The 12,487-nt window shown below is 31.5% G+C and overlaps 1 protein-coding gene across 2 annotated transcripts; it reads left to right on the top strand.

The window, feature by feature from the left end:
- Positions 1 to 7,181: 7,181 nt before the first annotated feature.
- LOC7494104 (putative UDP-rhamnose:rhamnosyltransferase 1) lies at positions 7,182 to 11,483 on the top strand. 2 transcript variants are annotated; one of them, XM_052446828.1, is made up of 2 exons: positions 7,182 to 8,592; positions 11,035 to 11,483. In XM_052446828.1, exons 1-2 carry the CDS (start codon positions 7,412 to 7,414, stop codon positions 11,381 to 11,383), a joined length of 1,530 nt encoding a protein of 509 aa, XP_052302788.1. In that variant the 5' UTR covers positions 7,182 to 7,411; the 3' UTR covers positions 11,384 to 11,483. The 2 variants fall into 2 exon arrangements, with proteins under 2 accessions (XP_052302788.1, XP_052302789.1); XM_052446829.1 differs by having other exon boundaries at positions 7,184 to 8,886; positions 11,328 to 11,427.
- Positions 11,484 to 12,487: the final 1,004 nt, after the last annotated feature.

Genomic DNA, 12,487 nt, shown 5'->3' with positions numbered 1-12,487 from the left:
TACTGTAGCAATTCACAGTGTTTTGTGAGAAAAGCTACAACGCTCTCCCCATATGATTTAACTTTATTGTAATTATAATTTCTTAACCAACTCAATATTACAAAAAAAAATCGACAAAGATAATTTTGAAAAAAATCATATGAGAAAACACTGTAACAATTCATAGTGTTTTAAAAAAAAAAATTACAAAGTTAAATTTTCAATAAATCCAATATTAAAAAAATAAAATCGACAGAGATAATTTAAAAAAAAATTATAAAAAAACAGGAAAAAAAACCATGGAGGAAACACTGTAGCAATTCACAGTGTTTTGTGATGAAAGCTACGTACAGTGCTTCCTCGCATGATTTAGCCTTATTTGTAATGATTTGTAATTGTAATTCTCAACCAGCTCAATATTAAAAAAATAAAATTAAAAAAGATAATTTTGAAAAAATCATAAGAAAAAAAAACCGTGTTGAGAGACTCTAGCAATCCACAGTATTTTGTGAGTAAAGTTACAATGCTTTCCCCACATGATTAAACTTTATTACGAAGTTAAATTCTAACCAGTTTAATATTAAAAAAATAAAATCGACAAAGATATTTTTGAAAAAAATATTACAGAAAAAGAAAACACAAAAAAAACTGGAAAAAAATCATGTGGGAAAAACACCAAAGCAATTCACAGTAATTTGCGAGGAAAGTTACAGTGTTTTTCTCACATATTGTAACTGTAATTTTTAATCAGCTCAATATTAAAAAATAAAATCGAAAAAGATAATTTCGGAGAAAATCATCAAAAAACAAAAACAAAAAGAAACCATGCGGAGAAACACTGTAGCAATCAACAATGTTTTAAAATTCTAATTACAAAACTAAATTCTCAATTAGCTCAATATTAAAAAAATAAAATCAATAAAAATAATTTTGAAAAATAAAAAAATAAAATAGAAAAACCATGTAGGAAAACACCATAGTAATCCACAGTATTTTAAAGAAAAAGAATTACAGAGCGAAATTTTTAATCAGCTCAATATTAAAAAGTAAAATCGACAAAGATAATTTTTTTAAAAAAATAAACAAAAAAGAGAGGAAAAGTTGGAAAAAAAAGAAAAGTAATTTTGAAAAAAAAATAAAAAATAAACAAAAAACAAGAAAAGTTGAAAAAAAAAAGAATTTATTTTAAATTACTGCTGTAATTCACGATGATTTGGGTGTAGGTGAACAGTGAATCACCCACACCTTTACCTTATTAGTTAATATACAATCATAATTGGTACATCAAACTTCAAAGCTTAAAGATTGACCAAATTAAATTAAAAGGTAAAATAAATATAAAAAAAACTAAAGTCACGCTTTTCATGCATGCACAAAACAATATTCATTCATTATTCATTAGCACTGTTTATAAGGCACATCTTTTTACACTTTAATCCTTATAGTTTTAAAAGTTTAAATCTTGGTTATAAAACTTTATTTCTCTTATATTCTAGTCTCCAATAATTGATAGAGCAGAAAAGAAAGAGGAGAGAGGGAATTTTTGGCCAGACATAAAAAAAAAAAAAAAAACCATTGATTTTAGTATCAATATATTCATTTTGAAGAGAGGATTTCAATGTTGATGGTTTGAGCCTAAAAAAAAAAAGAAATTCAACAAGTTTATTTCAGTCTAATTTGATTTTGAGTTTATTGACTAATTAAAGTATGTTATGAAATTATGGAGATTTTTATGATGTTTTTAGATGTTTTTAAACAAAACAAATTAAGATTTTTATTTTGAGGTAAAAAAATCAAATCTAGATTTTACGGAAATGGAAAATGGATCAAAATTATTACAGGAGAACATGTGCTCCCGCTACTTTTTTATTATTATTAATATGGGTGTTCGAGTTAGTTTGCGCGCACCTCAACTAATTTCACGAGCTTTAAAGTTAACGACCATGTAAACCTCTAATGATCCTGAGGTTTGTAGGACTTTAACTTGTAACTTTTAAAGAGCAAACCCAGAACCTGATCAGTTAAGTTACATTCCTCGAGGTTTCCGCTACTTTTTTTTTTAAAAAAAAAAGCAAGTGCAGCTTGCTATTCAAAGTCAAGACGCATCTTGGAATTTACCCAAGCATGTCTAGCCAGTGACACTTAGAGTTGATTTTTTTTGTGTTTTTTTAATTGTTATATTCTTTATATTTTAAAATAAAAAAATTGCAATAATTTTAAAAATCATTTGAGATGCCATACTTTTCAAAAAATATTGGATTTTTTTTTATGATAATAGTATGATTTTTTTAATGATAACAAGTAAATTTCCTTAAAATATTTTTCATTAATATTCAACAAAAATAAAATATCTATTTTATTATTTTTTATCTGTAAACTTTTCATAGACTAATATTCAACACTTTTAGACTCAATAGCACCTGATCTTTTTTAAAAGGCCAGGCTCGCGGGTTCAAGCTTGATTCTTTTAGTTTTTCACATTTTTTTCTCTATCCAATTGTTTTATTTTTCATATATTTTATAATGAAATTCTTCTAAAATAATATTATTAAAATGATATTTAAAGAATTATCCAGTTATGCTATAATTTTCAAATAATTTTGTATCTTTTTATTGCAATATTAATATTTATTTTACAAATAATATTAATAATATTCTATATGAGCCTAATATACATAATTATTTTTTATATATTTTTTAATATTTAACTAGAGTAAAATATCAATTTTGTTATTTTTATTATAAATTTTTATATAGTTTTCTCAATTTTTTTTTTATATAGGCACATCAAAATTACAAGGCCATTTTTTTTGTTCTTTTTTTTATTAAAATTCTTTTTTCAGGATCATAATAATTTTTAAGTTTTTCAGATTTCTCTATAAATAATAAATAATGCCTTTTATTTTTAAGATGGTTGTCTGTTAGACAAAAACTACGCAAGTCATATAATAGAGAGTTGGGACTACAGGCATATTAATCTCTCTCTCCTAAATAGAATTTAGGAGATTTTTTAGTAGTGATTCATATAAATTACAGTTAGAACCTGAACAATTGGATGATTTGTGATTTGCGACAACCCAGCTTTTAAAGAATTATTTAAAGTTGAAAAAGATTAGATTTTCAGATAATAAATTCATAAACAATTCTAAATCTGTCTAAAGGTATCCTAGAGGATCCTAAATTATTTTTTGTTTCATTGTTTTTTCTGCGTGTATGATATTCAAAAAACCCAACAATACTAACACAATGCATTATTTATGTAGGGATGGAGCTAGGAATTTTAGTTTCAGAGGACCAAGCTAGGGAAAAGTTTTAGGAGTGGTTAGAATTAAAAAATTTATATTTTTAAAACTAAAATTCTAATTTATTAAAGGAGGTGAGTGGAAGAAAAAATTCCTTGCGTTGGCCGCTTTCCCTGCCAGCCCCCCTAATGCCACCTGTGATGCATGCATAATCAAGATCCCTATCACTCCCTGCTTGACTGAAAAAATATCACATGGGAAAAACAACACTATAGTAACTAAATAGTTTTTCAGTGCTCTAATCCAATGTTCTTTCTTTCATGGCTTTTGGCAAAAATTATTTTAATTATTTATAATTGAATGATGTAAATATAAATATTTTATTTGTTGCCACCCCCTGCTGATGCCTTTTATTTTATTTTTTTTCTTTTTAATTAATTTTTTTTGTTTAATTTAGTTTGTTAAAGTTAAAGTTTTTTATATTTAGTTATCAAACTTTCATGATACGGATCCTGGATTTGACGGGTTAGCCCAGTTAATTCTGGGTAACCCGTCAATTTTTTTTTTCTATTTAGTTATCAAACTTTCACGACACGAATCCAAGATTTGACAGGTTAACCTGGTTTGAAGGGTTAACCCAGTTAATTCAGAATTTTTTTCTTCATTAGTTTTTTTCTTCATGTTGGTTTTTTTTCTATGTTTTTTTTAATTAATCTATTTAATTATCACACTTTTATGATACGACCTTACAGCCAGACCCACATCCAAGGCTATTAGATCTGGTATTGCAGTCAGACCCACTTAAACTTGGGTCATCCAAATTTAATGTTATTATTATATTATAAATATTACTCTTGGGTTAGGCGTTGTAGTCAAATCCAAAACTCTCGAATATAACTTTGCAAAAAAACCTAAAACTTTTAGAATTTAATTTTTTTTATATTTTTTATAAAAAAAAAAAACCTGCAACAACACGCAGTTCATCTAACTAGTTAGATCTATATTCGGTCACCATAGGTGGATGAAAATTATTGCAGGAGAGAAGATGTCCTCCCCTGCTTTTGTTTTTTAAAGGCAGGTGCACTGGCTTGCTCTTCAAAGTCAAGACTCATCTTGGACTTTTTTTGAAGGACATGCATGTGGATTTCTAAACCCAAGGCTTGATTCTCTGTGTTTTTTTTTTCTTTTGTTTAATTGTTGTATTTTTTATATTTTAATTTATTAAAAAAGAAGAAAATTACAATAATTTTAAAAATCATTTGAGATGCCATACTTTTCAAATAATATTGGATTTCTTTATGATGATAGTATGATTAATTATATATGAACTTAACATGTAATTTTTTTAAAAAAATATTTTTCATGAATATTTAATAAGAATAAAATATCTATTTTTTTATTTTTTATCTATAAAATTTTCATAGAATTTTATCAAATTAATTATTATTAATTATATATGAACGTAACATGTATTTTTAAAAATAATAATTCTCATGAATATTTTATGCGATATTTTCCGACAAGTCTTTTTCATTTTTCATGTAGAAGGAGGCCCCTTTTGCTTTAGCACAGGGCTAGAAGGCTGTGATCTCGACTCAGATGGCTTTTCACTCACGCGATATTCCTCATATGTCAAGGGCTGGTAAGGTTTGATGGTGGGAAGAGACCTCTCGAGAAATGCAGCTGCGATTGCCACTGTCTGTGTCGATAGCAGAAAGTATGACCTGCTAACGTTTATAAGAATCCTTCCTTCCTATGTCGGAGACAGAACCCCTTCTCTTCAGTCGCTATCCCTGGGTGGTGCTGGGGCGGAGCTAGGTAAATTTTACAGGGAGGCTAAAATTAATATAATAATATATATTATTAAAAAGCTTATTTATTTAAATTAAAAATATTAAATAATAAACAAATTTAAAATATTTTGCAGGGGCAGGGGCCCGGGCCTCTGCTTGCCACCCCCTGACTCCGTCCCTGCCTGGGTGGTACGCAGAAGTCACGGGTCCGTCCCGCCTCTCGTACACATACAGAAAAGAAAGAGACGGTTTGGAACCGGTCCAGACCCAAAGAGAAATAATAAAATATTTATTTTATTATTTTTTATATTATTTTATTGAATTAATTATTATTTTATATGTACATACAATTTCTCAAAATTTATCGAGTCATGCTTTTTTTATATTTAAACTTGCTTTTTTTATATTTAAACTTGCCCTTAAACATGGAGGAGGGTTCGTCTTTTTGATGGAAATGATTTGAATCTTTAATTATATTGAAAAAAAATATCAGAATTCTCAAAATTTATAGGGTTTTAATTTAGTTTGATTTTTTGGGTTATGAAGGTTTAAAGTATGTTTTCAATGTGTTCTTAATAAAGAAATATGTTGAAATTTTGGGTTTAGGGGTCCGTAATATTCGAACCTTGATTTTTTTTATGGTGAAAATTTGTTCTGACTAGTTTCGTTCGTTCGTCAAAGTATATGACGTGTCATCTATTTTATATATGAAAGAAATTATCAAGTGAACGACTCTATTTGATTTTAAAAGAAAACCAGGTGCGCTGAGATTCTTCTAGTAGGCTAGACTAAAAGAGTGCTTGGCTTTTTCTAAAAAGTCATGCTTGCGGGTTCGAGCTTGATTCTTTTAGCTTTTCATTTTTTTTTATCTAGTTGTTTTATTTTTCATATATTTTATAATGAAATTCTTCTAAAATAAAATTATTAAAATGATATTTAAATAATTATCCATTTATGCTATAATTTTCAAATAAGTTTATAGCCTTTTATTGCAATATTAATATTTATTTTATGAATATTCTATATGAGCCTGATGTACATAATTGGTTTTTTTTAATATTTTTTAAATATTTAACTAGAGTAAAATATCAATTTGTTATTTTTATTATAAATTTTTATATAGTTTTCTCAAATTAATTTCTTTTATTTGTTATATAGGCACATCAAAATTATAAGGCCATGTTTTTTTTTATTTTTTATTAAAACTCTTTTTTCAAGATCATAATAATTTATATGGTTTTTCAGATTTCTCTATAAATAGTAAGCTGTGTTTTTTTATTTTTAAGGTGGTTGTCTGTTAGACAAAAAAAATTACATAAGTCACATAATAGAAAACTAGCACTTTAAGCATAACAATTTCTCTCTCCTAAATAAAAATTTAGGAGATTTATCAGTGGTGATTGCGTGGATTACCGTTAGAGGCTGGACAATTGAATAACTTGTGGTTTGCGACAACCCAATTTTTAAAAAACTATTCAAAGCCGAAAAGATCAAATTTTTATATAATAAATCCTTAAACAACTCTAAATTTATCTAATGAGATCTTAAAAATTTTCAAATTAATTTTTATTTTATTATTTTTACTTATATATATATATATATATATATATATATATATATATATATATATATATATATATATATAGAAACCAACACAATGCATTATGCATGCAGTGGCAGAGCTATGAATTTTAGTTTGGAAGGGCGAAGTTAGAGAAAAATTTTAGGAGGGGTCAGAAATAAAAATTTTCTATTTTTAAAGCTAAAATTCTAATTTATTAGAAGAGGTGACTGAAAACAAAATCCTTGCAATGGCCGCTTTCCCGGCCAGCGCCCCTAATTCCATCTGTGACATAATCAAGATCCCTACCACTCCCTACTTGACTGAAAACTTATCTCATGGGAAAAGGAACACTATAGTAACTACATATTTTTTCAGTGGTGTAACCAAATGTTCTTTCTCTCATGGCTTTTGGCTATATTTATTTTATGTTTCTTTTATAATTGAATGATGTAAATATAAATATTTTATTTATTTTTCTGTAAAAAAAAAAAGTAACCATTAATTGAAGTACTGTACAGTCAAAAAGAAGAAAAATCGGACATGAAGTTCACGTTCGAGACTTGGTTGGCCCCCTGGCTCGTTAAATATCGGAAGTGCTTTCCATTCGAAACTTAAAAATCATTGAAGTCCCTGAAAGATTCACTCGTTAATCTACAGACAAGCTGGTAAAGTTTTGCTTTTCTCATTGAAATCTGCTTACTGTCCGTCCTAATTGGCTCTTATATTCAGTCCATATATACTGATCTTAAACCTCCTTTCTCAATACTCTAAAATTTATACAGGTTTGCCTTTCCTAGCCTGGGAAATCTTCTTTTTCTCCATACCTTGAATTAATGGCAGAGAAACTTCACATAGTGATGCTTCCATGGATTGCCTTTGGCCATATGATACCTTTCTTTCAACTTTCCATAGATTTAGCCAAAGCTGGAATCAAAGTCTCCTTTGTTTCAACCCCAAGAAACATCAAAAGACTACCTAAAATTCCTCCAAGTCTAGCAGACTTGGTGAAATTTGTTGAGTTTCCACTACCAAGCTTAGACAATGATATCTTGCCAGAAGATGGAGAGGCCACGGTTGACATTCCTGCCGAGAAAATCGAGTACCTGAAGATTGCATATGATCTCCTGCAGCACCCCTTGAAGCAGTTCATCGCCGATCAACTTCCAGACTGGATAATCATTGACATGATTCCTTATTGGATGGTAGAGATTGCTAGAGATAAAAAAGTTCCACTTATTCATTTCTCTGTTTTCTCTGCTGTTGCATATGTGTTTCTTGGGCACCCAGAGTGCTTATTAGTTGGCGATGGTCAAAAAAGACTTAGGCCGTCATGGACGAGTATGACATCGAAACCAGAGTGGGTTGACTTTCCCTCCTCGGTAGCTTATCGAAACCATGAGGCTGTTGGAGTTTTTGAATGGATTTATAAAGGAAATGCTTCTGGGATCACGGATGGTGAAAGGGTCTCCAAGATACTCCATGGATGCCAAGCTTTGGCGGTACGCAGCTGTGCCGAGTTTGAAGGAGACTACTTGAATCTATTTGAAAGGGTGATAGGAAAACCCGTGATCCCAGTAGGTTTGTTGCCACAGGAGAAGCCAGAAAGAAAGGAATTCACTGATGGGAGGTGGGGTGAAATCTTTAAATGGCTTGATGACCAAAAGCCGAAGTCCGTTGTGTTTGTAGGCTTTGGTAGCGAGTATAAGCTAACCAGAGATCAAGTATATGAGATTGCTCATGGGCTAGAGTTGTCTGGATTGCCATTTCTGTGGGCATTACGAAAACCCGGTTGGGCCAACGATGATCTTGATGCTCTGCCTTCAGGATTCGGTGAAAGGACATCTGATAGAGGGATTGTTTGCATGGGATGGGCGCCACAGATGGAAATCTTGGGTCATCCATCAATTGGGGGATCATTATTTCACTCTGGGTGGGGTTCTATTATTGAAAGTTTGCAGTTTGGTCACACCCTTATTCTCCTACCATTCATCATCGACCAACCTTTGAATGCAAGGTATTTGGTTGAGAAGGGTTTAGGTGTTGAAGTACAGAGAGGGGAAGATGGGTCATTTACCCGGGATGGTGTAGCCAAGGCTCTGAATCTCGCTATGATATCCGCGGAAGGAAAAGGCTTGAGGGAGAAAGCAAGTGAAGCTGCTGCGATTTTCGGAAACCAGAAGTTGCATCAGGATTACTATATTGGTAAGTTTGTCGATTTTCTCAAAAAGAAGAAATGAAATGTTTGTAGGACATGGTCACAACTCGCAAGGCAGATTTGATCATCGCCCATGCTGGAGATTTTATTTAGGTGCTTGCATGTTCTCAAGTATTCAAATATGGAATAAAACAGTTTTTTTTTTTTTTTTTTGTCAAGAAACCTCTTCAAAATAGCTATTTGAATGGACATCATGCAGCATTTAGCTGCCTTTATAATGAATTCATGAGCACCTGCGCACTGTATTAATTTGCAAACCATGGTGTCCGATGAGAAACAGAGAGAAAATACGTGAAATAAAGACTTCATTTCTAGCTGAGCTAGATTAGACCGTCAGCGGTTCAGCCTGGAATGGGATTGTAGCCCTCAACGAAAAATCCGATTCCAATATCCTTAGTAATATATCTTCTTGGTATTTCAGAGTTCCATAAATCCATATATTTGTAATTAGGTCTCTGCTATGCCCTTCAATTCTACCCATGCTGAAATGGCTAAAGATCTTCACGCAGTCATCTTTCCGCGGACTGCCGGTCCGTTTCACTGGTTGAAACTTGAAATATAAAACATTCCTAGAATATAAAAACCAATTATTAGCTGCCGTGTCTGATCCGTCAACAACTGTTCATCAACAATTTAAAAATGTTATCTTTCCAAATAAACGACAAAGTAAATTATTAATACTCGATGGTCAAATGGGAATTTGGAATACAATCGCCAGCGTTGGAAATGGAGACCCTTGATGATGAGTAATGATATGCAATGGCGACAAAACAAATTAAATATCACAAGCTTCTGGTATTGGTTTAATTAAACAATCCTGGTACATACCATATAGGCCCGCGATATGCTGTGTATGGTTTTTGTTTTTTAATATAAAAAATATCTAAGCGTATTTTCTGACATAAAAAAAATTATAATCATTATTTAAAATTCAAAATTCTAATAATTTTAATGTAAATAAACTAAAAAAACATAAAAATAATACAATTCTTCCACATTATCACTAAAAACTTTCCGTGAGTACTATTAAATCCGGCTCTATTGATAATTTTTCAAATTTTTTTACCCGAACCCTCACTTAACTTGGATTTTAAATTAAATAGTGTTAGGAGCTTGATCTAATTTGATTTGATTGACAAATCAGAAGTAAAATGAAAGATTAGAATAAAACATGGTTTGTTATGTTTTGAAGACACATGCTATTTTTTTTAAAAAAATATTAAGACAACGATATATTAAATTGATTTAAGTTGACTCGTCAAATCCATAGCACGAGGCATAGACTCAACTAAATTTAACAAGTTCATTTAAAAAAATATATTTTTTATATAATCGTATGGCAATAAAGATAAACAATTGCAGCAAAGTAACCAAAGAAAATATAAAAAAAAATGGTTATAGAACAAAGTCAAGATTAAATGAGATTTTTAAAAAATAATATCTAAAAAACTCTCATTTAATCTAAGAATTAATAGTGTGTGTATTAACCGAGTAATCTAGTGTTTAGTACTAGATATGATCTTGTCTGTTCTTTTGGGACTTGTTTGGAAAAATCTATTAAAATGAGGATTTTGTAGTCACGTCACTGTATTGTTGTCGTCACTAATACCGTTCCCTTCTCTCCCATCATTGTGATTTACCTGTGTTTATTAATTAATTAATCAAGATTTTAAGATTATTATTAAGTTAAGAAGAAATTAAAAGGGGTGGAGAAAACATTGTTTGCGTAGTGAGATTTATCCATAAGGAATTTGTGGCGCAAACTCATTCCATTTTCAAGGATCATCAGGAGAAGACATGAGCAGAGGGATTTGGAGCAATCAATTCTCAAGCCTTCCGTCCCATGTGCCTTTAAATTTTCATGGCCCAAGACCACAAAATCTCAGCCATAGACACCGATCCCCATTTATTTCATTTGGATGAACCGTTGGCTTTACATCTGTACTGGATTTCATGCACCTACACAATGCAATTTTCATGCATAATAAAAAAAGATCCCCGTCACTCTTTTTTTTTTTTTTTTTTTACAGATGATAAAATAGAGAGAGAAAGAGAGGAGAGCTTGGAGAGATGACGCGGGGCGCTGTGAAACCTGAAAGCGGACGAGGAGAAACAAAATTTATAAAGAATAATTGGGGGATCATTATTTCACTCTGGGTGGGGTTCTATTATTGAAAGCTTGCAGTTTGGTCGTACCCTTATTATCTTACCATTCATCATCGACCAACCTTTGAATGTAAGGTATTTGGTTGAGAAGGGTTCAGGTGTGGAAATAAAGAGAGGGGAAGATGGGTCATTTACCCGGGATGGTGTAGCCAAGGCTCTGAAACTCGCTATGGTATCCGCGGAAGGAAAGAGTTTGAGGGAGAAAGCAGGTGAAGCTGCTGCGATTTTCGGAAACCAGAAGTTGCATCAGGATTACTATATTGGTCAGTTTGTTGATTTTCTCAAAAAGAAGAGATGGATGTTTGAAGGACATGGCCACAGCTCGCAAGGCAGATTTGATCATCACCCATGCTGGAGATTTTATTTAGGTGCTTTCATATTCTCAAGTATTGAAATATGGAATAAAAACCTTCATTTTTGGTAATGAAACCTCTTCAAAATAGCTTTTGGAACGGACATTATGCTGCATTTAGTTGTTTTTATAATGAATCCATGGGCTCCTGCGCTCTGTATTAATTTGTAAACCACTATACAAAACTTAATTGGTGTACGATGAGAAACAAAGAAATGATTTGAAGTAAGACTCTAACTGAGCTAGATGAGTCCTTCAGCGGATCAGCCTAGAATGAGATAGCAGCCCTCATCGAAAAATCAGATTCCAATATTCTTAGCAATATCTTCTTGGTATTTCAGTGTTCCATAAATCCATATATTTGTAATTAGGTCTCTGCTATGTCCATGAATTCTATCCAAACAGAAATGGCCAAAGATCATCATGTAGTCGTGCTTCCACGGACTGCGCCTTGGCCAAATGATGCCATTTTTTTCAGCTTATTATATAGCCTTGGCCACATGATGCCATTTTTTCAGCTCCCTGTAGACTTAGCCAAAGCTCTCCTTTATGTCAACTCCAAGAAACATCCGAAGACACCCTAAATATCCTCCAAGTCTGGAGATTTTGATCAGCTTAGTGGTGTTTCCAATGCCATCTTTAGACAATGAACTCTTGTCCAGTAGTGATGAAACTGCTTAGACATTCCGTTTGAGAAAATTCGGAACTTGAACGTTGCCTATGATCTCCTGAAACACACCTTCGGGCAATTAATAGCTGATCAAGCACCTGATTGGATACTTATCAATTGCATTCCCCATTGGGCCATTGACATCGCCGTGAATTCCACATTCCCTGCATGTTTCTCTGCTTTTGTACTTACTTTTTAGGTGAAATCGCAAGAAAGAGAAATCACCGATGGTTCATGGATTGAAATTTTTAGGTTGCTCGGTGAACAGAAGGCCAAATCAGGGGTGTTTGAGAAGAAAACTGTAGATGTGAGTGGAGACTTTCTTTGTTTTTCTGTTTTTATTTATGAAGAACGTGAGCACACAATGCTTCATAGATTTTACAGCAATAAATCTCTTAATATATTTACAGTGATGGTAGGAGGGTATTTAAAGAGTACTGAAGATGACATTTACAAGGATTCTAAGAGCTAATGAATAGGGATTATCTTCTATACAGATTGATAGC

The sequence above is a fragment of the Populus trichocarpa genome, chromosome 14 (assembly GCF_000002775.5).
Source record: "Populus trichocarpa isolate Nisqually-1 chromosome 14, P.trichocarpa_v4.1, whole genome shotgun sequence".
Classification (NCBI taxonomy): Eukaryota; Viridiplantae; Streptophyta; class Magnoliopsida; order Malpighiales; family Salicaceae; genus Populus; species Populus trichocarpa.
Note: the sequence above shows the minus strand (reverse complement) of the source record. Positions and strands in the feature narration are given on the sequence as shown.

Excerpts from the sequence above, each read along its gene's own strand:
- LOC7494104 (XM_052446828.1), top strand. The coding sequence starts at position 7,412 with ATGGCAGAGAAACTTCACATAGTGATGCTTCCATGGATTGCCTTTGGC. Across the intron at positions 8,593-11,034 it reads GACCAACCTTTGAATGCAAG|GTATTTGGTTGAGAAGGGTT; the intron begins GTATTTGGTTGA and ends TTTGAATGTAAG.